General features: G+C 44.4%; 1 protein-coding gene across 1 annotated transcript in view; it reads left to right on the forward strand.

Annotated features, from left to right (window-relative positions):
* Nucleotides 1–1,165: 1,165 nt before the first annotated feature.
* The window catches only part of TNN (tenascin N), a 33,520-nt gene continuing 6,977 nt past the window's right edge, over nt 1,166–27,708 (forward strand). The window contains exons 1-10 of the mRNA XM_064454441.1: nt 1,166–1,396; nt 9,760–10,215; nt 11,222–11,599; nt 15,018–15,281; nt 16,167–16,352; nt 16,887–16,976; nt 19,203–19,466; nt 21,492–21,755; nt 24,512–24,775; nt 27,426–27,556. Of these exons, the coding sequence (XP_064310511.1) occupies nt 9,807–10,215; nt 11,222–11,599; nt 15,018–15,281; nt 16,167–16,352; nt 16,887–16,976; nt 19,203–19,466; nt 21,492–21,755; nt 24,512–24,775; nt 27,426–27,556 (2,250 nt within the window). The 5' untranslated portion in view covers nt 1,166–1,396; nt 9,760–9,806. The remainder of the gene's footprint in view (nt 1,397–9,759; nt 10,216–11,221; nt 11,600–15,017; nt 15,282–16,166; nt 16,353–16,886; nt 16,977–19,202; nt 19,467–21,491; nt 21,756–24,511; nt 24,776–27,425; nt 27,557–27,708) is intronic.

A 27,708-nucleotide genomic window follows, 5' to 3' on the forward strand; every position in this document is an offset into this window, starting at 1 on the left:
TAATCTGGAAGAAGTAGCCAGGTTAGCAGGCTAATGCAGTCGAATTTTATTATACATGCTGCAGTTAGCAGCAACAGCTTCCCCAATAACTTACCCACCTAGGCTGATGGTGCAGGTGATGGTGATCAGTGGAAAGAGGCCACTTTGGTGCAACAGGTGCTATTGTTTCAGCTTTCCAGCTGGTAAAAGCAATCTGTAGAATATCACCAGAGCAAATAAAGTAGGGAGCTAGATATTAGCAAAGGGGACTTGGATGTTAGAGCATACATTTGTTTCTTCAATATTTTGTTCTGCTTCTCCTTGGTCTCTCTGTGTTTGTTAGATGGTCCAGGTGAGTGAGAAACCAGTGAGTGTGGGAAGGAGAACTATTTTTTCAGCCAGGACTGAATCCCTCCCTTGCTCAATAGCATCACCTGTGTAATCAGTACTTTCCCAGCTGTGGAGGTGGGACCATGTGTGTTGCCTTGCAGCACTACCTTTCCCTTTCTGTAACAGGGTTGCCCAGGACAGGGTGTTTGGTGCTTACAGCTTTAAAAAATACAAACCAATTGAGACAGCACAGAGTCCCAGTGAGTTAGTGGTGTTTGCAGTGTTCAGTGTGGTAAGCACGCTGTGTTTGACTTCATGACCCTGTTGCAGTGACAGAGGTTAGCAAGGGTTAATGATGTGTGTTGATAGCCATTAGGCTTCTGGGGTCTTCAGCTCGCTCAGCACAGCTTCTGGTTGCAGTAAAGCAAAGCAACTGGCCAGAATCTGAGGCAGTTTGTTAACTAAAAACTGGGCTGAATAATGCACATGGTTAAAATAATCATGTGCATACCTTAATGATGCCTACAACATGTAATTTGCTTTCTTTTAGGTTCTTGAGGGTTTTTTTTTTAAAGTATTGTGCTGGATAAGCGCAGCATTGTGTTTAACTGCTACTGGTTTTAAAAGGTGTTTTATTTTTACTTTCTGTGTTACTCCACCTGAATTTCACATCACTAATACTTTGAACGTGCTTGTCAATATGTGGGTCTTGGCAATAATTCTAAGATGTTTGCTGTCTGATTTAGAGGCCCAGAAGGGCTCTCTGGCTCTTGACTAGAAGCAGAGCATAAAATGAATAGGAAATGGTTCTTTCTGCTGGTGTGCGAGACTGATACTGGGTGAGGGAATTGCTCCCAAACCCAGTGTGCTCCTTAGGTGGTTTGTGGGAGGGAAAAACCCTGATACTTCTATTGGTTCCTTTCATCTGTTCCATGGGGACTTAAATTCACTGCAGGGACTGGTGATGGTTTGCAGCTGGACTGCAAAGGGGAGAGGACTTTGTGACCTTTCAGCTTGCTCAAATTACCTTTGCAAATGGTGCTGTATTGGAAGGGTTCTGAACCAGACAGCTGAAAATACTTGAAAGGTAAGAGAAAAGTATTTTTATTTCCTGTGAGATTCCTGTTGTTTATTCTGAATGAAAAACCCAGCTAATTTTTTTCTGACTTCCTATAGTAGATGCTCTCTGAGGCTTTGAAAACCTTACACAAACATTGATAATTCTGTATTATGGGCATGTATTATTATTGCAAAATGTATAGTGGTATTTAATGTCACTCCATTCTGAAGGGCTTAAGCTTTCCCAGGTTGCCTCCTGCAAACGTATGAAACTCCATACCTGCTTTAACGGAGCTAGGGTTTAACCTAGAAGGTAACTGTTTCAGAATGCTTGTTCCTAGTAATTTCCATTTTAGGCTCTGATTTCTGTGTGACAGTAGTTTTAAAAGCCCTTCCTTTTGTCATGAGATCATGCAGGAATTTGATCACACTTACATCCTATAATTGCAACAAATGCTCTTAGTAATTTTTTCAATGTTTTCTCATCCAAAAGCTCTTCCTATGCCTTCTGGTACACAGAATGCTGGCTAGCTCATTACAGCAGTTGCATTGAATGACTTCTATGACCAATACCAGAGAAGAGGAAGTCTAATGGAGAGCTTTCTAAAGCAGATGTGGTCTGGAACAGTAGAATAGTTTCACCACAGAAAATAGACAACTAATCCAGTTGGTTAAGCTAAATTATACTTATGGAAAGACTGTAAAATTAGAAGCTTGTCTCAGCTGAATGCTTCACCAAGAAAAATAGGTAAAGCAGAAGGAAAATAGGCTAGATTTCTTAGCAACTGAGCAATAGTATCATATTTTTGTGCCTCTCTTCATCCTTGGTCTTTGTCAGACTGCTAACAGAAAATAGTAGCCCCTATGACTGAGTTCTGTTCTTTGGTGTTCCTAACTTGCAACAGTTTCAGCAAAAAAGAACGATGCAAGATGTAAGGAGCGTGACTGTATTCCAACTTAATCAGAGATGAGCTGTTTATCAACTTCTGTGCTGCTACATCTCCTTCTGTATCTAAGAACACAGCTTTGCCATGTGCCCCTGCAGATGCATTTGCTTCTTTCTGCAGGCTGCTGCCACGCACTCCCCTGCTCCCACATTGTCATCTCCATGCTTTAAACAGTATGGTGTTCTACAGTCAACATCCATTTGAGGGCAGAGCACATGATAAATATCTATCACTGGTAATACTTGTGTTTCCTGAGCCTAAGTACTACCTTCCTAGTGTAGGTCAGACCAGTCTGTTGCTGCTCTTCTCGAGAGTTATTCAAGTAAGTGATGGCTGTATGGATATCAGCAGTACTTCTGTGAACTTGCTATGGTCTTTCTGACATGTCTTCTAATACTTGTTATTCCTCTTGTGTTCCTCAAGAAAGCCCCTGGTGTTAGTATGAGTAAACATGCCAATTTTCTAACTTGGCAGTTAGGAAACTGCCAGCTCTCATGTCTCTAGTACTGTGGTACAACTTGGCAGCTTCTGTTGTGGCCCTAGCATGCAAAAAGCCGTGCTCAAAAAATAGCACAATTGTGTACTGTGTACGGTACTTAGAAAGCTCAGGTCTCAGCCCATGGCTCCTTTCACTGTATCTCCTTTTTTTCTGGCTATTTTTCTTCAACTTTAATGTGTGTTGCATTGTATAACTTTCTGCTTGGATACATGCATATTCTACTGTGCCCCATTTCTCAGTCTTTGATCTTACAACTTTCCCTCTCCCTCTTCTGCAACCTTGGAGCTGTCCTAGAATGGGATTTCCTTTTTCCTGTGGCTACAAGTGCTCTCTCTCCTCAATCCCATCTCCACATTGCCTGGGTGGCACCCTGCTAAGTATCTACATTCATGTCTTTATTAGCTCTTGCCCTGATAGAAGCAGCTTCCAGTCATGCATCTCCTACGGCTGACTGGGTACTAACACAAGATAATACTGCATAGCCCTATACCCCAAATCTTCAAGCACTGACATGTAGGATGGAGGAAGACTTACAGAGTTAGATAATTGGAGTCTTTCACATAAGTACTGGAGGTTCTCTCCAGCTTTGATCATCCCGTGCTTTCCTCTGCAAAGGTTGAAGAGATGTGGGCAGGGATTCTTCAGTCCCTTTCCTTAGGAGAATATTCTGTGCCTAGTAGATCTGACTGTTAACCATTCTTTCCTAAATCAGTAATTTCATTAATCTGCTGTAATTGCCAGCTATATGTTATGATGTGATACTCTCCATGAAGAATCAGTTAAACCCACTCTTTTTAATAGCAAGAGAAAAACCTCTTTATTACATGATGAGGAAGCCAAAAATGCTGTCCTCCTCTTTCATTACACTTGACAGAAATGCTTATGTTCAGGCATTTTTCCTCTTGAATAATCTACAGGCCCAGGAAAATCTGAGGTCAATTTGTGGTTCCCATGAAGCCCTAATTGGTAATGACATCATGTTGCAACTGAATGCTATTCAGCACTTGGTGCTGAGCGAAGGGATTTTGTGTGTGTGGTTGAGGGGGGTTGGTTTGGGGGCCTCATCTCCAGGGGGTTGGAAGTAAACCCCACAACACAAAGCTATCGATATGGGATGGCCTACATGGCACCATGCTTGCTGGCATCGGGTGGGATTTACCTTTCTCAAAGAGTAAAGAGGGTGTTCACTCACAAGCGAGCTGGGCTCACTGGCAGAGCTTTCAACTAGACTTGAAGGGGGAGCGGGATAATATCAGGCTTGTCCCTGACAAGCTGTGGGATGACACCCCAATATTAAAGGGACAGGGTGCTAGTGATGGCCCTCAGCCTGTTGCCCTGAGACATGTTGGCTACACTGCAGCACACTTGAAGTCTTATGGAGATGAGCCAGGGGCTCCAGAGGTCATAGGAACCATCAGGGAAACACCAGTGAAATATGTCAAAGAAATTAACGGGTGTTCCTCTAAGAAGGTGACACAGCCAACAGCCCAGCTGAAGTGCTTCTACACCGATGCATGCTGGAGGAGTTGGAAGCTACCATGCTGCTAGAAAGCTATGACCTAGATGCCAATACTGAAACTTGGTGGGACAAATCCCATGACTAGAGTGCAGCTATTGGTGGGTACAGGCGTTTCAAAAGGACAGGCAAGGAAGGAGGGCAGAGGTGTTGCCCTTTATGTCAAGAAATGGATAGAGTGTGAAGTGCTGTCTCTGAAGAATAGCCATGAGCAGGTTGAAAGCTTATAGGTAAGAATCAGAGACTGAAGCAACAAAGGAAACCTTGTGGTTTGTGTCTACCACAGGCTACCTAATCAAGGGGAGCCTATTGACGAAGCCGCCTTATTCCAGCTACAGGAGGCATCAAGCTTGCAAGGCTCTCGTCCTGCTGGTGAACTTCAACCACTCCACCATCTGCTGTAAAAGTAGCACGGTGAGCCATAGGCAATCCAGGAGACTCCTGGAATGCATCGAGGATAACTTCTTAAGCCAGGTAATAGACAGCCCTACCAGAGGGGATACTGGCCCTGTTGGTCACCAACACAAGTGAGCTAATTGGTGATGTCAAGACTGGAGGCAGCATGGGCTGCAGTGATCGTGCACTGGTGGAGTTTGCAGTCCTGAGGGACATGGGTCAGGTGAAGAGTAAAGTCAGGACCCTGAATTTTAGGAAACCAAACTTCCAGCTCTTCAAGGAGTTAGTCAATAGGATCCCATGGAGAATGGCCCTCAGGGACAAGGCAGTAGAACAGAACTGGCAGGTCTTTAAGGATGCTTTCCATAGAGTGCAATAGCTGTCGATGTCCAGGTGTAAGAAATCAGGAAAGGAAGGCTGAGTCAAGACCTGCTGGTAAGACTAAAGAGCAAGAAGGAAAGGCACAGGCAGTGGAAGCAGGGACAGGTATCCTGGGAAGAGTATAGGGATGTCTCCTCGTTGTGTAGGGATGGGGTCAGGAAAGCCAAGGCGCAGCTGGAACTGAACTTGGCAAGGAATGCAAAGAATAATAAGGAGGGCTTCTACAGGTATGTCAGCCAGAAAAGGGAAGTCCAAGAAAGTGTTCCCACTCTGATAAGCAAGACTGGCAAACTGGTACAACAGATGAGAAGGCTGAGGTACTCAACAACTTCTTTGCCTCAGTCTTCACTGGCAACATCTCTTCCCACACCTCTCAAGTGGGTGGACCACAAGATGGGGACTGGGGGAGTAAAGTCTCTCCCACTGTAAGAGAAGATCAGGTTTGTGACCACCTGAGGAACCTGAATGTACTCAAGTCTATGGGACCTGACAAGATGCATCCCAGAGTCCCGAGGGAACTGACTGATGAAGTGGCCAAGCCACTCTCCATTATATTTGAAAAGTCATGGCAGTCAGATGAAGTCTCTGATGACTCTGGAAAAGGGAAACATTGGACCCATTTTTACAAAGGGTAGAAAGGAGGACCCAGGGAACTATTGACCTGTCAGCCTCACCTCTGTGCCAATGAAGATCGTGGAACAGGTCCTTCTAGCAGCTATACTAAAGCACATGGAGGACAGGGAGGTGATTCAAGACAGCCAGCACAGCTTCACCAAGGGCAAGTCCTGCCTGACCAACCTACTGGCCATCTGTGAAGAGTGACTACAGCAGTGGACAGCAAAAGAGCTATGGATGTCATATATCTGGACTTCTGTAAGGCCTTTGACATGGTTCCCCACAACATCCTTCTCTCTAAATTGGAGAGAGATGGATTTGATGGATGGACTGTTCGGTGGATGAGGAATTGGTTGGATGGTTGCATCCAGAGGGTAGTGGTCAATGGCTTGATGTCCAGATGGAGACCGATAACAAGTGGTGTCCCTCAGGGGTCTGTATTAGGACCAGTACTGGTTTATATCTTCATCAATGACACAGACAGTGGGATCAAATGCACTCTAAGCAAGTTTGCAGATGACACCAAGCTAAATGGTGCAGTTGGCACAAGTGACAGACAAGATGCCACCTAGAGGGACCTAGACAAGCTGGAGAGGTGGGCCTGTGAGAACCTCATGAGGTTCAACAAGACCAAGTGCAAGGTCCTGCATTTGGGTAGGGGCAATCCTGACCGGCAGTCAATACAGGCTGGGGGATGGAGGGATTGACAGCAGCCTTATGTCTTGATTTGTTTCAGAAGGTTGCACATCAGAAAAAGGAAGGTAGGGTTAGTTTTTGTGGCCCTCTGAGGGAGAGGAGTCTTGGGAAACAGAACAGTAGCTGGGTCTGGGTGAGAAAGCTACATCTTTGGTCACAAACAGGTATCTGCAAAATCTCGGGAGACACAGATAGGGAAGAAGTCCTGCTTCTGCAGAGCAGCATAGTTACCCTCCACCTCCTTTTCTCTTAGTGCATGTTAAATGTAGTAGATAAGTGCTGAATGGATTAAAAAACCCAAACCAAACAAAACCCAAAAAAGCAAACCAAACCCCAAAACAACTTACTGCTTGGGAATGAGCCATAGAGATTACTCCCTTATTTAACTCATATGAGATAAAGAATTGTAGGCAGAATCTTGAAGTCTGTGCCCTATTTTGCCTGATGTCAGTGATGATTTTGCTTGAAGAGAGATGAGCTAGCACTAGAGTGGCCTGTCATATAGGTATAAGCATGTATGTTACGTATTTCTGATGGTGGTGTGGTTTTGTTTTGTTTTTTGAGTAACCAAAGCCTCATGGTTCTGTGCATGGAGGACACCTTCCTGTAGCTGTGCTGCCAATGGTAGGGCATGAATCTAATGGTAGGGCTACTTCCAAAGTTTTGTGAGACTTTTAGAATATGTAATGTTGTTTCACAGAGACAATTCATTTTTATCATAACACAGGACTGTATGACTTTCAGAAATGTGATTATAATGGAAATAGCAGAGGAGCCAAAAACTTAGTATGATTCTTTACGAGTGGGGTCCTCTGTTACTTCCAAGAGTATTACCTGGGGCAGCACAATTATCTGTTGTTGTGCTGTTAACAACAGATGTGTTGTTACTATGGATATGTATTGGCCAAATGGTTTCTAGATACCACATTACCTCATTTAGCACTTGAAAAATGTGTTGTTTTTTTTTCTTCTGCTTGTGTAATGAATAGCACGACTGCTTAGTAAGTCACATATGGTGGCATTTTGTATTTGCATCCTGTGATAGGAAATTCTAAGTATTTAACCAAGTATATATCACCTTCTGTACAGATTGACGTCTACCATTAATGCCAAATTTTAGTTTGTAACATTGAATAAGCCAACCGATAAATTTAGGTTTCTAACTTTACATTTTGTCCTTCCACCCATGTTTGTTCAGCTTCTTCCTTCCTGTTGTTCTTGCCTATAAGACGTTAATTTCTTAAGTCCAAAATTCTTGCTTGATTGACAGCATAAAAATTTTACAGGAAACAGTCTTGTTTCTATTAAAGATTACCTCAAGACTTTAAACTAAATGTTTGGAATTCAGTTTTGATCACTAAAAGTCGATGCAATTAAAGAGTACAATTTTATTTATCTATTTTTAAGTCTTAGTTTTGAGACTTAATCAGCCTGAAAACAAGCTCTTCCTATTTATGTCTGCAGGGTAGAAAAGAAGGAATATTGTTGAAATAAAAGTACAGGGAAACAAACGGATTTACAACACATCCTCTCACTCCATGTGTTAACAGATTTGCTCTAGGAGCTTCTAAATGAACCTTGCCAAGGTTAAGATAACAAATCAGATAACTGAGTCAAAGCAAAACAACCTTGAAATCCCTCAAGTGAAGCCAGCGTTCAGGCATACAAAATGCCAAAACGTTAGTTTTAAATGGAGGAAATATTTTAATTCTCCCCAATCCAGATAACAGTGTAGACTATGTGCTACATTAGAAGAAGATGGGTTTAATTTTATGTATCATTTGGGTCATATGGCTAAAACCTGATAACTTAAATCTCAAGGGCCTTTTTGAAGTGGTGGACTAAATCAGAAATCATCACCACAAGACTCTGAAGCTGAAGACAGCTGGTTCAGCTTTCTGTCAGGACAGTTGTACTCAAAGTGAGGGTTTTGTGACATGTAATCAACAACACATATGAAGCCAGGTGAGATTCTTTAGTCCTGCCTCTGCAGAGCAGATGACCTCAACTCCACAGAAATTCAGCTCCCCTCCTCTGTCTCCAGTGGGCAGAGGCAGAGATGGAGACTCTAAGGCTGAGGCTGACACTTGGTCAGGTTCTGTGGCCTACTCTTAGCTAATCTCCCTCCTTGTGAAAATGTTCTCCACTTATAGCCCCCCTAGAAACTGACTCCTGGCATCCCCTTCAATACTTTCCTTAAAACATTTCCACCCATGCCTGAAATGCATCTGTTCTCCCAAAAAGTCGGTTCGTTTGCTTGGGGTGCAAAACGCCAACCTCCACACAGAGTGGAGGTATTTTATTTGATTCATTTTTGTGCAAAGATGGGCGCTAGGTGGTAACTCTACAAAGCCAGCACACTGCGCTGAGACACTACAAGGCATTTATACAGTAAAATGTGTCAGTTACTGCTAATATTTACACCCCTCAGCTAATAATAGTTTAAGGTATTTCTTGCTCCACCTTAACATAGAACAGCTCCCTTTAAATTTACCACGCATGCTCAGAGAGTGGGGGGCTGGGGGCGGGGCTGGCCTAGCCTATGGGCATGATTTTTAGTATTATGATGAGGATAGTTCAGCTAAAGGACTTTTAGTTTTAGTTCTTATCAACATCCCAATTAGTTGTTCTCTCTGACTATATACTTTATCACCCACTTCTCAGTGTCAGAGATGTTTGCTTTTATCAGTCTCTCGCTCTCCTCAAGGATATAGTCTTAAAACAAGTGCTTCCTTATCTCTCAGCTCCCTTCTCTGGCCATCAAATTCTGTTTTGCCAAGCTCACATGGTTCGTGGTTATGGCTTAGTGGAAAATTCCATTTTCTTTGGGTTATCACAGCTGTCCTGGGAAAGATATCTCCTTGGGTGGTACATGTAAAGTGAGCAGAACTATCTCCCAAACTACTTGTACCGAATGATCAGTGTCAGCTCTCTGAATTTTACATGCATGCAGCATCAGGACAGTTATCAAGCTTCTAGCTGAAAACCACGCAAGCTGCTAGAGATTACTGTGGCCAAAGAGATGATCTGTAATCCAGATCACAGCCAGGAGACTGATACAGTGTCTATTATAACTGGAGGGGAATGAGGAGTGCTATAGCATAGTTAATAATTCCAATGGATCACAATACTACATCACACTTGAAAGCTGCAAACCTAAAGCTCCGAGGTGGGGCAGGGTCTAGAAGCTCTTTTGTATCTAATTCATCCAGTGTGGCTCTTTTTTCCAGGTACTGACCAACCTAGTATTAAATCAGGGCAAAACAGAGAATGTGTCTTTTAGAAAATAATGAAAACTAGCTTTATGATCACACTTCTTACATTTTTCTTCTTCTTGAAAGGAGTTGCGCTGTTTAAGGGATCAGGGCTTCCTCTGAAAGTCTGCCAGATGGATTTCCAGAGCTGGCTTGCCTTCCCAATGGGAGTATTGCTGTGCTGTGCTGTTCAAATGTCTGCCATTCAACAACCTGCATCTCACAACTGCACCACTGATGGTCAAGGAATATCCTTCAGCCACTCCTACAAGATTGACCTGCCCACATCCTCCCAGATTAAGGTGGAGGCAGATCCATTACAGCATGAAGACAACAAGGTGCAGCTAGATCCTGGGGAGGCTGAGGAAAATGAAGAGCAGAATATTATCTTTAGGCACAACATCCATGTTCATACACCCAAAGGGCACTGTGAAACTTTGACCCACATTAAGGGTCTACTTGAGAGGATGGAGAAGCTGGAGAAAGAAGTGGCAGAGCTGAGAGAAGTCTGCAGCCCTCAGAAGTGCTGTGGGGGAAGCCAAGGTAAGTAGCAACTGCAGTATCTGTTCTTGCATCCCAGATGCAGACTATTTACTGCAGAGATTTTGGGGACTGGAATCCATTTGTCGAGGTTATTACCGGTTCTCCGTGAGTGAAATGCTCAAGTCCTACAGATGGAACAGCGCTCTGGTTTTTGTGATGTGAAAGGAAATCTGAAGGTCCCAAAATGCCATAATACATAACCATTTCTGGAACCAGTGCAGGGGAAATCTCCCCAGGCATCTCCCAGAAGTGGAAGGGAACAGTCCCTGAGTTTCACATAGGTGGGAGGATTCAATGGAGGAATTTCTGGGGGGTGGGAAGGGTGAAAGATAAGGGAAGCACTTCTTGTTGCTAACTTTTCCTTTCTCATTTTTGCCTCTAGAATTTTGCAGCTGTTGAGAATTTGTCTTTTTATTTCCTCCTTGATAACTGACTAAAAGAAGAGCAGAGTTTTTGATGACAGTGTTTTGTGGTGGCCACTAGCTTTGCCTGTGATCAAAGGTTTATGTGGCATGGCCTCTAAGAAAAAAATTGACAAACTGATGTTGTTTGGGAAGTGGAGACAAGGAGAAGGGCTAAGTCTTTGCTTGCATGAAAAATAAAGGTGTATAGCAGATGAGAATAATGTGCTCTCCATTTTATAATAACTGTGGTGAGAAACAGTGAGCCAGGAAGATTCAGGTTAGAGGCTGTAGAAAGCTTTTTAATTGACTCTCTGGGGTGGTTGTGGAATCTGCATTCCTGCTAACTACAAATGTATTGGGAAAGGCAAGGGTGGAGCTGGTCCCTCCTTGGACCCAGGGAAGATGGACAAGGTGATGTCTTCAGGTCATTTTCAGCCCATATTTTCCACTGATATTTATGATTTTCCTGTAATGACCTTGAACAGCCCTTTGCACTGCCTGTCCGTTGCTATGTTCCTAATTTCCCCCCCCCCCCCCCCCCCTCTTTTCTCCTATCTATGTGTCACACTTGCTGTTGTACATCCTGGTGCTGCTCTGGCCAGGTGTCCCACATTGCAAGGGCCGTGGGACTTTGCTCTATGAGACTTGCAGCTGTAAGTGTGCCGAGGGCTGGGAGGGAAGCGACTGCTCCCGCCCCACCTGCCCCAGCCACTGCAGTGGCCATGGGCTCTGCGATGGTGGGAAGTGTATCTGCGACGAGCCTTACTTTGGTGAGGACTGCGGCCAGCAGCTCTGTCCTGAGAACTGCAGCGGCAACGGCATCTGTGACGTAGCCAAAGGGGTCTGCCGGTGCTACCAGGAGTTCACTGGGGAGGACTGCAGTGAGAAACGATGTCCCGGGGACTGCAGTGGCAATGGATTCTGTGATACAGGAGAGTGCTACTGCCATGATGGCTTCTTTGGCCTTGACTGCTCCCAGGGTAAGACATGCTTGCGAGTTATTTCTCCCTCCTTTTGTTCATTCAAAGCTTCCCTCTTTACCTGCCCAAGAAGCGTTTGGCTAATATAGTAGGTAAGCCAAGCCTGGGGTCACCATGTTCCTCTCTGAGTTCCTGCTGGGCTAAGGATTGATGACTGGTGCTTGTTTTCAAGAATTGCCTGAAAAACATTTCTGAACTGGGGAAAGGTGGAAATGCAATTTAAGGCAGCACTAGCGCAAGCCTGCGTGTCGCAGCTGAAGGGGAGAGCAAAACTGGATATGGAGCCTGTAATTAAAGTGGGGGCTAGAGTCTGTTTCTTGACATACAAATGAGACTGTAGAGGGTAGAATCATGTTTGTTGCAGTGTGTACTGCTTGCTGATAAGGTAGTTGATTTGATAAAACCTGTGAGACAATGGTGCATAAATCCTTCAAAGGGAGGTTATTTGAAGAGGGGGTATTGGGAAACTCCTTTATCCTGCTTTGTTACAAGGCAGTAGGATGTGCTTGAGAAGACCTGACTGAGCTGACCTTGAGGTGCATATCCAGCAGTTTCTGCTTAAAGCTGGATGGCTTAGAGCCTATTCCAAAATACCTATAATCTCCCTATAACTACAAGTTGATACTCCAGGCTTCAGCACTCAGCCTCTTACCCTGGAAACTGCCTTTCCCTCTCAGCCCACCACTTCTTAGTCTAATCTTTCACAGCTCCTCACAAAGGAGAAGTAGGTAACAGCCACATGCTGAGCACCAGGTATCACTCAGCAAGGGTTTGCAGTGACTTTCCTGGCAGGTGTTTTCTGCTCCAGATCATCCCTCACCTCTCAGGTCTGGCCTCTCTGCTTAGAGACTCACCTTTTATTTAAAAGATTATTAGCTCAAATTCTTAATCCAAATGAGAGCTCTGCATCCAAACTTCACTCCTCCTACCCCTTCCATGCTATTCAGAGATGTTTCTCTGTGGCTCCAGCACTCTTCTCTCCTGTCAGCAGACTGGGATTTGCTGCTCAGTAGGCAGCACCTTTACAGAGGTGGCAAGCAGAAGAGTTTCTCCCAGAGCAGAAACAATTCTCCCAGAGAACTGTTGCCCAGCCAGCCTTTCCCAAAGCTGCACCTGCAGCTGTTTACAGGCCATGAAAGTGGCCTCTGCTTTCTGAATATAGGAGTGAGGAAGCACTACAGAGTTAATGCGTATTGCAGAACACATTTTGCTACTGTTTCTGAGCACTACACCTCCACTCCTACTTAAAAACTTTTTTAAGTCCAAAGGCAAATGGTTCTCATCTCAGTATCTGTAGCCAAGCGCTCCTCTCACATAGCTGTCAAATTGCCTTTCTGTTGCAATTTGGAGTAGATTTCTGCATCCTGGGAGATTTACACTAAGCACTGTTTTAATTTTTTTATTATTATTATGTTTGTGTGACTCAGATCATGAAATGACACATTTTGTTGCATATTGTCATGGTAACTGGAATGTCTGAACATCTAGGAGTTACTATCAAGCATGCAGCAGTGTGATTAATGTCTTGCAATTCCTTGTGAAGGAGAAATTGAGGACAAGGACACATTGAACAGCAGGTATTTGCCTGTGCTCTTTCTGGACATTGTTTACTGGCAATCCACAATAGCACTGTGGGATATCTGAAGATGAATAAGCCAGCACTTTAAAACATGGGTATCCACAAAAACAGTTGTTTGGTATCTCAGCAAAATATTAGTTTAACCAAGAAGTCTGTGTATTGATGCTGTAATCAGGATATCAGAAAGGAAAATAAAGAGGGACTCTGCTGTTCCCAGGGGAGCCAGGGTTCCCCACAAGCCCCTGCTTGAGCTCTCAGTCCAGCACTGGATCCATAAATGTGCGGCTCATTTCCTGCTTGCTTTGGCCATTAGGGCCTCGGCCTGCTTCGGGAGGAGAAGCTGCCTGATGGAGAGAGATTGATGACAGCAAGCAGAACACAAGATGGACTCTGGCACAGCCCACAACCACCTGCCCTCCTAATTCATCTCAGCAATTAGTGCTGTGCTTGTGATGAACCCTTTCACCTCAGGCTAGGAGGTCCTCTGCTGTCAGAGAGCAAGAGGAGGAGGTTTTCCAGGGTTATCAAGTCCAGGCAGTGCCTCCTTCCCTTTCACACCTTCACGGGGCCACTTCCCCCGGCTCTGACCAGGCGTGTCTTTGTCAAGTCCTGAAGTGCTTGGGTTCGTCATGTTGGCTGGAGAAGATGGCTCTGACACATCTCAGGATAGAGTAAAAAAACACACTGCAGAAATAGATCCCTCTGGGCTAGAGAGTCACCACCTTTGCAAGAACCCCTTGTCAAAATGCCCCATTTGGAAACAAAATACCCCAGGCATTGTCCTAAACAGATGATACTGGTTTCTTGTGCTGCATGTCTCCTCTTCAGAGAAGCAGATACAATACCCTTCTGAACTATGCTTAGACAAGGAATAAACCACATCATATGTATTTAGGTTCTTTATTATTTTACTGCCAAGCTGAATTATTCAAATCCATCCTCTCTATCACAAGGAGTGGCGGGATGAATGTTCTCACATTTTGTACAAAGTTTTCATCAAAAGCAATGGCATGCACATATTGAGGGTAGAATTTGGCAAGAGCTGTGAATTACTCAAGGGAATGAATGTTGCCTTTCAAATGAGAAGAATCTCATGTTATCTGACCTAATGTTGCTGTCATGTGCCTTCTTACAGGCACTTGCTATATATGTTTTACTATTGGTTAGTGCCTTGCTAATGAAATATAGCTGGTAAGTGGTTTGATCAGTTTATGATGTGCTTCCTTGTAATTAAAATAAGGTAAACTTTTTGATAGATGTCCTACATGACTGATTTGAAGAGCTGCATCAAGACTCTGAAGAGCTGTCCATCTTGTGGCAAAATGGTTAAGGCAGTGTTGGTGTCATGAAATTTATTATGTGCCACAGATTTGCCCAGGTCTCCTCCAGACACCAGGTGTAAATTTCCACCGTATAAAAGCTCAGTTTTCTACCTCTGCCATGGAGAAGTGGTGTTCCCCAGTACTGGGGACTAGCTGACATTTTGAAATAACTCTGACAGTGCTATGTAGAAAAGCCAAAGCCTTCTTTTTCTCTTCCTAGAGGCATTGGAAGGGACAGCTTTATGAGAGAGTTTTCCTCGTGCCAGTGTGGGTTTAGAAGCTGGAAAGAAGAGTCCAAGAAACTCTTGTATCTGTTACTGACTGCAGTTTTCATCTGTAGTTAGTGATATGCTGTTGGGCAGAAAGAAATGGAAAAATCCACAGTGACCACAGACTGGGAGTTCCAGTTACGTGTTCTCTCTGTATGCAAAATAGGTTTGAAAAATGTCTTGCTTGGCCATGTGAGCCCAGGACCAAATGCTAAGGCATCATCCTCATTGCAGTGTTTTTCTTCTAGTGCTTGCTCCTCAGAAGCTGCAGCTGCTGAACTCCACTGAGAACTCTCTGGCTGTCAGCTGGCATCACATGATTGATATGGATAATTACATAATTAGCTATTATCCTGTAGGATATGAGACACTGGTGACACAAGTCCATGTGCCCAAAGAGCAGCTCAGCTATGAGATTGTGGGTCTCCGCCCTGGCACCACATATAATGTCACGCTTCGTCATGTGAAGAAGGGGATTGCCAGTGAGCCCAAATATCTAGAAGCAAGTACAGGTATGAGCAGGGCGTCTTCTTCTTCAGAGTCAGATGTCATAGATCTTTAAAGTTATATTCAATCAAATGGAGCAAATTGTTTGGCTTTGTAGGTTTGTAGCATCCTCTCTGAGTGCTGGAGAGCACTTTCTCCTCCCAGTCTCTGCTGCATTTTTTTTGCCATCATTCTCTTCTGGAGAATATTTCCAGATAAGAATTGTTGGGGCTGAATGTATTGCAGATTTCCTATCTATCCCTTTATCTTGTCCAAATCATTGCATTGACACCCCCTGAATTCCAGGGAATCCATAACATTGCTTACTTTAAGAAGCAGGAATGGAAGCACGCAAGATAAGGCCAGCATGTTATGAAGAATAATGCACTATTTGACTGGACATAGAGGGACATTAAAGTAAGACGGATGTCATTCCTAGGTACTAATTTGCCAAATGTGCCTGCAGCAGTGAGTTTTCCTCATACTCTCTTCCCAGGACTGAATGAGCCTGATGCTACTGAGGTTAGGAGGCTGGGTATGGAAAGGCTGCATATTTGACACATTCTCTCTAGAACTGAAATGGCATTTTGTTAGCAGCTGATAGCATGCTGTCTGCCTGCACTTGGCAAAAAGAGTGAAAAGTTTGGTTATTTTGACATTTTTCTTATTTCTAGCACAACAGGTGGGAGCTGAGAGCCAGAAAACTCTTGAGTTGGAGTGTTACCATGGATAAAACTAAGCCTGTTGAAATAATGATGGTGCTGTACTTGCTTAACCCTTCAGATCGGCTCAGGAAAATGTCTCGGAGCAGGCGGCTGGGGAGGGAGGGAGGCTGTTTAGCGACTTCCTATGTTATATTCACTTTTTGGTACTGATCCTGCTTCCTCATGGCCCCCTGCTGTCGTTCCCAGTCCTGTCTGTACTCAATGCCATCCGGGTGACAGACGAGATGGAGCATTCCCTGGAAGTGGAGTGGGAGAACCCACCAAAAGGTGTGGATTATTACAAGCTGAAGTTCAGACCCCTGCTGGAGATGGATGAGAAGCAGGTCATGGTGCCCAAAAGCAATGACCAGATGAGCAGACACATCATGACTGGTGAGTACTTGTGGGTATTCCAAACTGGGCAGGGAGAAGTGACAGGAGTAATCGATGGTCAGACTATAGTCCTGAGACAGTTCTTCTCTCATGGGTGGATGGCTGTTTTTCCTTCACCTTGTGCCTACTGTAGGCCAGGGTGAGATCTATTGCGGTTCCCCTATCCCATAATGATGGATGTCTCCACAGGGAGAAAGCTTCTATCTCCTGTGGATAGCAAGTTTCAAAGCATATTCATTCAGCTTTAATTCTGTCCTTGTTAGGAATAAAGCATATTCTATTTCAGAGCTGATAACACTTATGTTATGGAAATCCCTGCTTACTGTGTATGTCAGTGTATGCCCCAATGGCAAGCCTGGACCAAAAGTGCTACCAAGGTATTCTCAAGACAAAAGGAAGTTCAGATAGAAATCTAAACTTTAAGTTCCTCTCTGCTACAAACCAAGAACTGGGTAGACTAAACAAAGTAGCTTTCTTTGAGAAACATTACTGTCTTCTCTAATTGTTTATAATGCTCCCTTTTGCTCTTTGTAGGCTTGAAACCTGGCACAGAGTATGAGGTCACCATAATACCTGTGAAAGATGATACAGAGGGGAAACCATCCTCAGTGAGTGGTAGGACTGGTACGTGGAAAATTTATTTTATGATGTGTTGCTGTACGCTTCTATGGGAGAACTTATCTTGGGCCGCATATCTCCGGGACACAGGGCTCTACCCACCCTGGGGACAGTGATGCACAGACATCAATATGATGGATACAAAATGTCCGTTTATTTAGCTGCGTCACACGCTTATATAGCTCTTGTGCTTCCTGTTCCTGCCACTCCTATGGGGAGGAGTCTATCTTTCCGTCACATCCCGTGATCTTCTGGTGGCCGATCCCTGTCTATTCCCCTACAATGATGGTGATGTTGCTGCAGCGTTCGGAGACAGATCAGTCAAGATCACAGCATGAAAAGTGCATAGTTGGCCACTTCTTCACGTGTGATGTGCAGCCAGGTCTGCTTATATCTTGTTTAAGCTTGTCTACACCGCATATTAAACACTAAACCTAGCCCTAGCTCAGTCTTTTGCCTTGGTTTTATATCTGCAGTAATTTCACCCTTAATTTGATTAACAGCTCCAGCCAGACACAGGATAAGCATAGTAAGCTGGCCTCTGTATGTAATAACAACCCTCAAATGCGCTCAGACCTAGGTCCAGTAGTAACTCAAAGTTTTGCGGTTCATGACTTCCCTAACTAGATCATTGACAGGATGACCTTGCTTAAACCTAGCGCGCACAGTTTGTGGTCTGGATATAGCCCTTCCTCATGGATCCTCTGGGCAGCTGCCGCTGAACGCCTTGCAGCTGTTAGCTGCTGCTGACTGTCGGGTCTCTGCCGAGGAGCCATAAGGAAGAGGGCAAGTTCTTCCTTCCTGTATTGCTTGGCTCCAGCATTATTTTTCTGTTCACCAGTCTGAACAGAACAGTTGGACTGAAGAGCAGATTAGCACACCATTGCTGGGCCTGCATTTTTGGTGGGGCTAGAGTCCCAGCCCGCTGTGTGGTCTGACACACCTGTCTCCATGGAGGTGAAGTTGTGCTTGTCCAGTGGGCTGCACGGTGGCACAGCCATGGCATTTCTGTGGTAGCTTGAGTCTTCGCTTCTCACATGTGAAGTAACGAAAGAGGCTTCAGCTACTTGCTGGCCCTTAGAGGCTGAAGCTTTGGACTGCTTTGTCTTGTAACAGAGCCTGAGTCAGGCGTAACCATCTCCAGCATGGGGAGAGCACAGAAGCATCTTGAAGCTGACTCCTGCTCCGACTGTGTGTTCAGTACAGCTTAGAAGGCCTGGCAGATGCTGCTGTTACTTGACAGCCTAGCTATTCCAGACCTGAATGTTAAAGCAGATCTGAAAGACCTGTTGGTTCATTGTTGCGTCAAGCTCTTCAAAAGTGCGGCAGAATATTTTTGATCTATTATACTGAAAAGAGACCTTGAAGAATTTTGAACTCTCATTCTACCTATAGGAATTTGGAAACTCTGAAATTCAGCTCTCTTGCAAAAGGGTAGGCACGCTGCATTCAAAGACTGAAAAATCCCAAATTAGGCCTGGCATTCCTTGAAGTTGTGTTGTAAACTATTCCGTTAAAATTGTTTTAAAACAACAAAACCTACAACCTCCACACAGCCATTGTAAGGCTGCTCTTCTTCCCAGTGCAGATTCTAATTATTTGGAACACACTTGGCTTGTGTTTTCAAGCTGTTCTTCACAGACGTGTGCACTGCAAAAATTCTCAAAAAGGAAAAAAAAATCAGCAATAAGTAATCCTGCTCATATTATGCAACCCCTGGAATTTAGGAGCTGCAACTAAGACAAATGCCAGCTATCATGAGAGCTACCACTAAACTGATTCACCATCTAAAATAGCAGAAGCTTTGGGGGAGTCTGAGAGACAGGTCTGCAGGGTAGGCAGAAAGGGAGGAGCAACAAACAGCTGACACTGGAGACAGAAAAAGGATGGGGCCTATACTTGGTGCTGTGAGGAGGGCAGGTGAGAAGGTAGTGCTCAGGTCAGTACCCGTGGAAGGTGAGGCAGGTAGCCTGCAAGCTTTTCCTGTGGGGGAAAAAAAATGGAAACTTTTAATCTAAATGGTAGAACAGTCCTGCTTTCATCCCGCACTGACCATGCTGGTTTGTCATGGGTGTGTTTCTTTCACAAGGGACCGTAGGGCAAACCTAGGTAACACTGTTTTAGCTGGCTAAAGCAGCAAGGCAAAATAAACATGCATATGCTGTGACAGGTATTGTAGTGGTTTAATTCAGCTGGAGTTTCCTAATCCTGCACTTTGAAATGTTCCCTCAGGACTTGATAGCCCAACCAATGTGGCAACTGACCGAGTGACAGAGGATACAGCCACTGTCTCATGGAATAAAGTTGAGGCTCCCATAGACAGGTACGTGGTGAGATACACCTCAGCCAATGCGGACATCAAGGAAATAGAGGTGGGGAGTGAAAATGACAGCATCACCTTACTGGACCTGAAGCCAGGCATGGAATATGTCATCCAGATGTGGGCAGAGAAGGGACCCCAGCGGAGCAAGAAGACAAGCACCAAAGCCGTGACAGGTAAGTTGTAGCAGCAGCAACAAGAGAGAGCTGAGTTTGAATTTCAAACTCCTTCATCAATTTTACTTGTTTTAGTAAAGTTTCCCCTGCTTTTTACAGGTTTTTAGTGAGGAAAAAAATGCATATAATTCTTAATAGTGTGGCTGAACAAGCTGAACTCCAGCTCAGCTTAAAACTGTGTTTTGAGTCCTGATGTGGACAAGGTCCTATGGCAAGGCACCAGTTACTGTCAGCATAGAGAACAGTGAAACACAGCCAAAACTGAAGCCTCATAGCTGGAACATATAATTCATGCCTTGCCTTTAAAATGCCATAAACCACCTCCAAGCTTTTTTCTAGGTGACTGTAGTGGCCTTTTCCAACAGGATAGGGGGCTTATACATATTTTGCATGACAGAGTGTTAAAAAGGAAAAACAAATTTATTGGGATCATGGCATAAGGTAAGAATCACTTTGAGAATCAAATCTCTGAACAGGACATGTGGTCACTGTCCCTTGGTGGCTGGGAGTCTCCACTGGAAGGGTTCTTGCAGAAGGGTCTGCAGCTAGATTGGGAAACTCCTCAGCTGTTTTGCTCAATTCTTGTAATCCAGCCAGACATGGTCCAATGTGGCTGTGTGTACAGGAGCAGTTTCTGCTGACAATTTACAAATGTCTTATCTACGTGCAATCTCTACCTCTGCAGCAGAAATTACCTAGGAGAGTGTTTGGGATGCTCCACTCGGGTTGTTAACCAACACATCTAAACATATAAATTGGACTAGACACAACAGGAGCTGCATCGGGGAATTTGTAGGACCCATCCAGAGGGGATCAGTCAAATGCTTAATTATGAAGTTCAGTCAATCACCTGCTTTCAAACTGGTCCATTGTTTCAAGCCTCCTCATGTTCTCACTGATACTGGTGACTGGCTGGGGAGCTCCTGGACCACCCAAGGTGTTAAGGAGTTAAATGTGCTGCATATGCATACAAGCATAGCCCATACTCACCTGCAATGCAAATATAACTAAAGAACAAACCTAATTTTGATATCACTTGATTTTCATATCACACAAGAAAATAATTCACTTGATTTTTCTTGTCACAGGTGAGCAGCTTATACTGCTAACTAGCTGAGCTGTGATTATTCAAATACATGTTCCCAGTGTATGCCACTCTAGGGTGACACAAATGAGCCTCAGCATCTTCCATTAAAATGAGAAGTAATGTTTTTTCATCTCACAAAAGAGGTGAGATTAGCACACACAGGTGGAAAATCACAACTTTTACCATAGCTAATGTGTGAGCAATCATAATGCAGCTAAGCTAGTGTGTGGTAAATTATGGTGTGGCTTTCAGATGGTTGTGCATTTGTGACCTGGAGCTTAGAGCCTGCAGCAGAATAACCCAGAATAAGAAATGCTGTTCCAGTAATTTGGGAGGTATCTGCAAGTCCTTCATTGCTCAGGCTGCAGAGATGTATTTAGCAGTTCAGTGTGTGTGTGTGGGAAACCAACACAAAAAACATGCTCTCTGTATAGGTCGTGGGTGTGGTCCTCGAAAAGCCACACACCTGCAGACTGCTTTGTGATAGTGACTTAAGGCTCGTGAATTCTAGTGTCATGTTTCTGTCTATGAAAAGGGTAAGGGAAGGATTGTGATAATGGGAGGAGATTGAAAGTAGCTTTTTTTTCCTAGAGGAGAACGTGAACATATTTCTTGCTAGTGTCATTGCCTGGTTCTTCACCTTCAAACCTCTTAAGAAATTGCCAGTGTAGTGTCCATGTAGTGGCTAGATGGCTGACAGAAGGCGCAGTCACAGTCTCCTGAGAATAGGGTCTGGCCTCTGGTAGACAGGTACCTGGTGAGATACAACACAACTGATGGGGACACAAAGGACCTGGAGGTGGGGAAGCAAAATATTTGATAGTCTAATAAAATGTATTACCTCTGCCTATAAAACTTGTGCTGTCTGTTTCTTTAGACCATTGTGATTACCACAGCACTATACTAAAACTTCTAACAATTATGACTTTTGCTTACAGAAATTGACAGCCCAACTGAGCTGTCAACCGACCAAGTGACAGAGGATGCAATTACTGTTTCCTGGAACAAAGTCCAGGCTTCAATAGACAGGTACAGAGTGAGCTACACCTCGGCTAATGGGGACACAGAGGAGCGAGAGGTGGAGAAAGACAAGAACATCACTACCTTGGCAGGACTGAAGCCAGGCGTGGAGTATGTCATTTACATCTGGGCAGAAAAGGGAGAACAAAAGAGCAAGAGGGCTAGTACTGAGGCTGTGACAGGTAAGAGGACAACAGGTTGAGTTAAGAGTGTAAGTTATAGCCCAGCTTTGTCTTAACACTGAATAAGTCCCTCCCAAGGCAGTTTCACAGCAAAGGGAGATTCAGGCTTAACAGATCGAGTCTTCAGATTAGTGCATCTTGCTGTGAAACCTATTCAACTCATGACAGAGAGTCTAATCACCTGCATGTACTACAAATGGGCCGTGTTCTGATTACTAATAGGGATTAGGGAAAAATGAAGCCTTTGCAGCGGTGTCTTATGTATTTGTATAGTCTTGTTCTATTTTAATTCGTTAATTCATTTATCCTTCATTATGGGATAGGGAAATTCTCAGTTCCTTTTTTCAGGTGAAGAAATTGAAGTGCAGAGAGGTTACCAGCATGCAGGATGCCTTTCCTTGCAATAGGACGATTAAGACTTGTTCCTCAGTTGTTCTTACTGGGACTTTTTCTCCTGTGCGCCAGTCCCGGTTAAGAAGGTGTAGCGATCTGCCCAGTGTGAAGGTTACTGGTTTATAACAACATTGTAAAGCTGAATGTCTGAATCGACTGCAAGTTGTTGCAAACGTTTACAAGACCCATGCTCTAGGTCAGGGACTTGCTGAAGGAAGATGAGTAAAGGCATACCTGGGCCATCCTGGTCTCTTAACAAAAGAGCTTTGATTGTTCTCTCACTTTCTGGACAGGTGACATCTATATGAGCTTTGGAGGCTTGTGACTGTGAGAAAATAAGACAGTAACAATATCTTGCCTTGCAAGGGCTCTCTTCTGTTTAGGTCAAGACTGGCTGTGCTGTTCCATCAGAAAACTTCTGTAAGGATTAAAGACAGTCCCCAGTCAAATCACCTCAGACCTTGATATCTCCCAGCTTTGTGGGTCTAATCAGTGTGCAATCAGAAACAGGAGTTAAAAAAGGAAGAAACTGGCAAGGCCCATGAGAGGAAGGAGTGTCACAGTGTCACAGTACAGCCTGACTGTGACAGCCTGTGTTCTTTACTTTTAACCGTCTCTGCAGCAATTGACAGCCCAGCTCACCTGGTGACTGACCAAGTGACAGAGGACAGCCACCATCTCCTGGGACAGGGTCCAGGGTCTCATAGATAGGTACATGGTGAACTACACCTCTGTTGATGGTGACACAGAGGAGATGGAAGTGGGAAGGAATGAGACTACCATGACTCTGACGGGACTGAAACCTGGCATTGAATATGCCATCTTTCTCTGGGCAGAGAAAGGAACGCAGCAGAGCAAGAGCATGAGCACTGAGGCGGTGACAGGTATTTCAGAGAATCTTTACGCTTCTACGTGACACTATGTTGTGGAGGTGGTCTTGATTTCTGTCCTGTTTTCTCCTGGCCTGTTGCAGAGCACATCCTAGGCACCAGTTTGTCTTGTGGTCACCTATGATGTGGAGGCATCCATGCTACAGGCACCTTCAAGCTTCAGAAGAGAGGGTGCTAAGTCTAGAGAACTTTTAGGAACTAATGACTGCTCTGTTAGTTCAGAAACTATCAGTACAGTGTGAGCTTCACAGCACTTTGCTAAAACACTCTAGTCCTCACTGACCAGCTTTGCCTGCTCTTTTTGGTCCTCAGGTGTGTTAAACTTTGCAGGTGTGGCTGAACTCTGCCCCCCAGTATACACGACTGCTGTTGAATCCTGCCTAAACTTAGGATGGTTCAACTAGTGTCACTGATAAGAATAATATTTATCAGTGAATCAAGACTTGGAAGGAAACACCACTATTTTAATTGTCTTCTCCCTAAACATGAAAGGGTAGCAAATGGTTTGAGCCTGGATGAAGTCTCATAACTATCAGTAATTCCCTCTGTATAATCAAGGTTTTTGCTTACAGAAGTTGGCTGCTTAGCTAGGCTGAAGACTGACTGATTGGCAAAGGACACTGCTAGCATTTCCTGGGAATGAGGGAGAGATGGTGTAGGACGCAGGTCTCCCTATCCTGATTAGTTTGAAGCCACACGTGGCATATGTCATCTGTGTGTGGGCAGGGAAAGGAAGCAAGCAGAGCAAGAGGGCAGACACAAACGCTGTCATGGGTGACCTGTGGAAATCTTGGGTTGTGATTTTGCAGCTATGGAAGGAGGGATATAGGTTCACATGGTGAATTAGCTATAATTATGTTCTTCTTTGGCCGCCTCTTTTGCCAAGGCCTTCTTACCTCAGTCATACTGTAGACAAGTATTACACCTTGCTGGCACATCACAGCTCAAAAAGAGATATTTGTGGGGGAGGCTGGTAAAGGGGAGCAGAGTGTTGGTGCTGCCTCAGTCTCTCACATCTTTTTTTTCTTTGCCTCAATGTACCCTGTTGTGTTACGCTGACGGCCAGGTACAGTTGGCCAGGACTCCAGGTCTGTACACGCTCCCAAATTACTGGTCTAATAGATCTCTCCTGAGGCTGTGTCAGACCTAAATTCTTAGGAACGTTAAATTTTAGTTGGACCTTCTTCTGCACAATCATTCTTCCCTGAGTCTCTGCTTGATATTTTACTCTTGAAGTCTCTGTCTGAAGATGGCTGTGCCTCAGTACCTTACCTTGTCTTATTCCAGTTCTGCATTGTCAATAGCAAGTGTGGTGATTAGCCACTGAGACCCCGTAAAGTTACAGATGAGTTAGTTGATGTCATCCTTTGCTTCCTGAGGGTAGGATCGTGGGCCTTTAGGAAGCAGAAGTTTTAAGGGGAACATGTGTGTCTTTTAGTTACCCATACTTTCTATCTGCGCTTTATTTCTTAGAAATGGACAGCCCAAAGAATCTGGTAACTGACCACGTGACAGAGGACTCAGCCACCATCTCCTGGGATGGTGTCCAAGCACCTATAGACAAGTATATGGTGAGCTATGCTTCTGCTGATGGGGATGCCAAGGAAATAGAAGTGGGGAAGGACAGGAGCGCTACTACCCTGACAGGACTGAAACCAGGCATGAAGTACACCATCCATCTCTGGGCAGAGCTGGGGAGCAAGCATAGCAAGACAGTGAGCATTGACACACTGACAGGTAACTGTGGGCAGGAGGGGAGTGAAATGGAGTAGAACGACCCTACTCCCTTGTTATTTTATATTTCATCATCTCTCTTCACATTAGCCAGTAATGAAGATCTGCAGTGGTAAACCCATGCTGGAGATTCAAGTGCGTGAGTATAGATGACCATAACAGACATTACTACTATAGAAGAGGCAGATGTCATAATACAGGAGTAATGACAGCGGGTGGTACCCAGCTTATTTCTTAGTCCTTAATCAAAAGCATGGGGTGCTTCATGTGCTGCTCTCAAGCCTAACAATATCAGAAGTTTAACAACTGAAGTGAAACCATTTTAGAACTGGGGCCAGTTAAAAATAATGACCTGCCCTTTGACTTGTGGCCTTAGACTGGTCCTGGGAGACTTCCAAGCAGGCTTAAATCTCTCCAGTTCAGTCAGCCATAAGGATTATGGTGTACTGGGAACATTTCAGGGTCGCTCCTTATGCATTGGCCTTGCTAACATACTTTTCTTAGTTTATGAATCAACCTTGTGCGGCATAGAACAGTTGAAGCTTGGATTTAGGGCAAGCTGCCAAGCAGTTCCCCAGTGCTTACAGAGATCGAGGACAGCTGATGGGGACAAATGGAGATCTCCTGAGGCCAAAAGACTTGAGGCTGTCTGGAATTGGAAAGGCAAGGAGAGTTTCAGCAAATTGAAATGTATGTTTTTTTTTTTTGAACTGGCACGAAAATGGAGAAACCTGGGAATTTTGCATGAAGTGAAGCTGCTGGGAGAGGGAACGTATGTAGCATTAGTAGGGATATTTTTTAAATCTCTGCACAAAAAAACCATGGGGTTGGTGGTTTTTGTTTTGTTTTGGATTTTTTTGTTTGTTTGGGGTTTTTTTTGTGGTGTTATATTTCTAAAAGTAATGACACCTCTGCTAAAATAATACAACTTCTGAAGGGAAAAAAAAACCCAAACATTTTCTTACTCAAGGTGACAGCTGATTATTGCCTAGCATTCAAACTGGCTGTGGCAGGGAGCTATTCTGTCATGGTCTCCTGCACCCAAGGGAACTGCTCACTGGCCTTCAAGACCAGCGCTGTGAAAGTGTAGGACTCTAATGTTGCACTTCCCATCCTTGCTTGTTGCGATGGATTTGGTACCTTTTAGCCCCCTCTTCTGTCCAGCGGGAGGTATACATGCAATGAGCTACTCTGAGAAGATTTCTGTGTCATCTTATTTAAAGCAATGGTGTAGTGGTCTCCCAAATGAAGCATGCGTTCATTCAATAATGAACTGATGCTTAACTTGGAGCCTAGTGAAAGGTGGTCTTCAGTTATAATGAACAGCTGGCATTTTAAACCACATGCTCTGTGAGCATTGGTGTTACTGTCCCTGTTGTTCTCCTTATATTCGGTGTTTTGATTTCTTCTTCTCTGCTTTTGTAACTGTTTTAAGAGGTAACCCTATGCATAAGGATTGCAGTGTTTCCTGGGAGAAGACACACTGTTCCACTCTTCTTGTTTATCTAAGGCAGGCATAGATTGGCCTTGTCTTCCTCCATGGCCTTTTTACAACTGTAATATTTCACTGATGCATTATAATTGTTGTTATGACTATCCTCATAGCTCTCTTGCAAGGTCTAGGAAGTGTTGCTGCCTGGTTTATATGGAAAAAACCCGAATCAACAGACAAGTTAAATGACACGCCTGTTGTCACCCAGGGAGGTTTGTGGAACAGCAGGGAATTGAGATGAATTGTTCAGTTAGTTTGCTGTAAACTCAGGTGTACTTCAGGGTTGGAGCACTCTTCCCTGAAGGCCAGCACTGCCCACCACTCTCTGAAAGTTGAAAAGCTAGACAAACTCTACTCCTTAAATTGTTTCCTTAAGATGTTCCCAAAATACCAGAATATAGGAAGCGCAGGATGAAAATTAGGGAGAGGCTTCTTCCACTGTTGTTACTTCCAACTGAGCTTTAGAAATTGCTTTTATCCTGAGGGAAGTACCGCAGCCCTGTTGTGGGTATCTCATAAGACAGATGCTTTTTGACAACTGCTGTGAACTGGCACTGCTTAAAAATGATCCTGTTGTCCTCATGCTGAACTTGGGCAGTCTGACTGCACAGGAAAAGTCCAGCTAAGCCTTTGATGTCAGTGAAGGAGCTGGTGTCCCATACAGAGCACAAACTAAACTGTAAAGCTGTGGGCTTCTTTGTATTCCTGCATTTACTAAAGTAAGCTGAGGCATGACAACAATAAAGCCTGAAAGGTCATTCTTCATCTGCAGTAGGGAAACAAGGGGTAGGGGCTCTCAGCAGGCCACACTAGGGCCATACTCCAGGAATGGGGCATAAAGCCCAAACCTGACCTATCGGTGAATGCTCCTCAGAGATGAGCCTGATGGAGACTTCTCAGGCAGACATATCAGGAGCTCCTGGGCCCTGTACAGTTAAGCCAATTGCAGGGCTCGCAAAACATCCCAAACCAGATCTGTAGCAGACCCTGCCATGTTTGTTCTAGGCTTCCACTGCTTCTTGCTAGCTGTGAAGATCTCTGGGTGACTTCAGTAGTTTCCAGTTAACAGGATCAGGCCCAAATCTCCTTGAAAGCTCAGCCCAAGCACTGCAGTTACTGTCTTTCATTATGCAATGGGACTTGAATTTTCTTTTTCAATAGAGATTGATCCTCCTAAGAACCTCCATGTATCAGATGTGACTCATTCTACTGGCATAGTTACCTGGACTCCTCCTGCAGCACAGATTGATGGCTACGCTCTGACCTATCAGGGTCGTGATGGCACGAGCAAGGTACAGTGAATTCCTCAGCCTTGCAGACCCCACTGAAATGACCCCTGTTGAGTATGGGCTCTGTCAGTTGGATCTGGTGGGTATATGGACCACAGAAAAACAATTTTGAGGGGGCCATGCTACCCATGGCTCAGGGAGGGAGAGCTTGGGGA

This window comes from Phalacrocorax carbo, chromosome 6 (assembly GCF_963921805.1).
Source record: "Phalacrocorax carbo chromosome 6, bPhaCar2.1, whole genome shotgun sequence".
NCBI classification, from domain to species: Eukaryota; Metazoa; Chordata; class Aves; order Suliformes; family Phalacrocoracidae; genus Phalacrocorax; species Phalacrocorax carbo.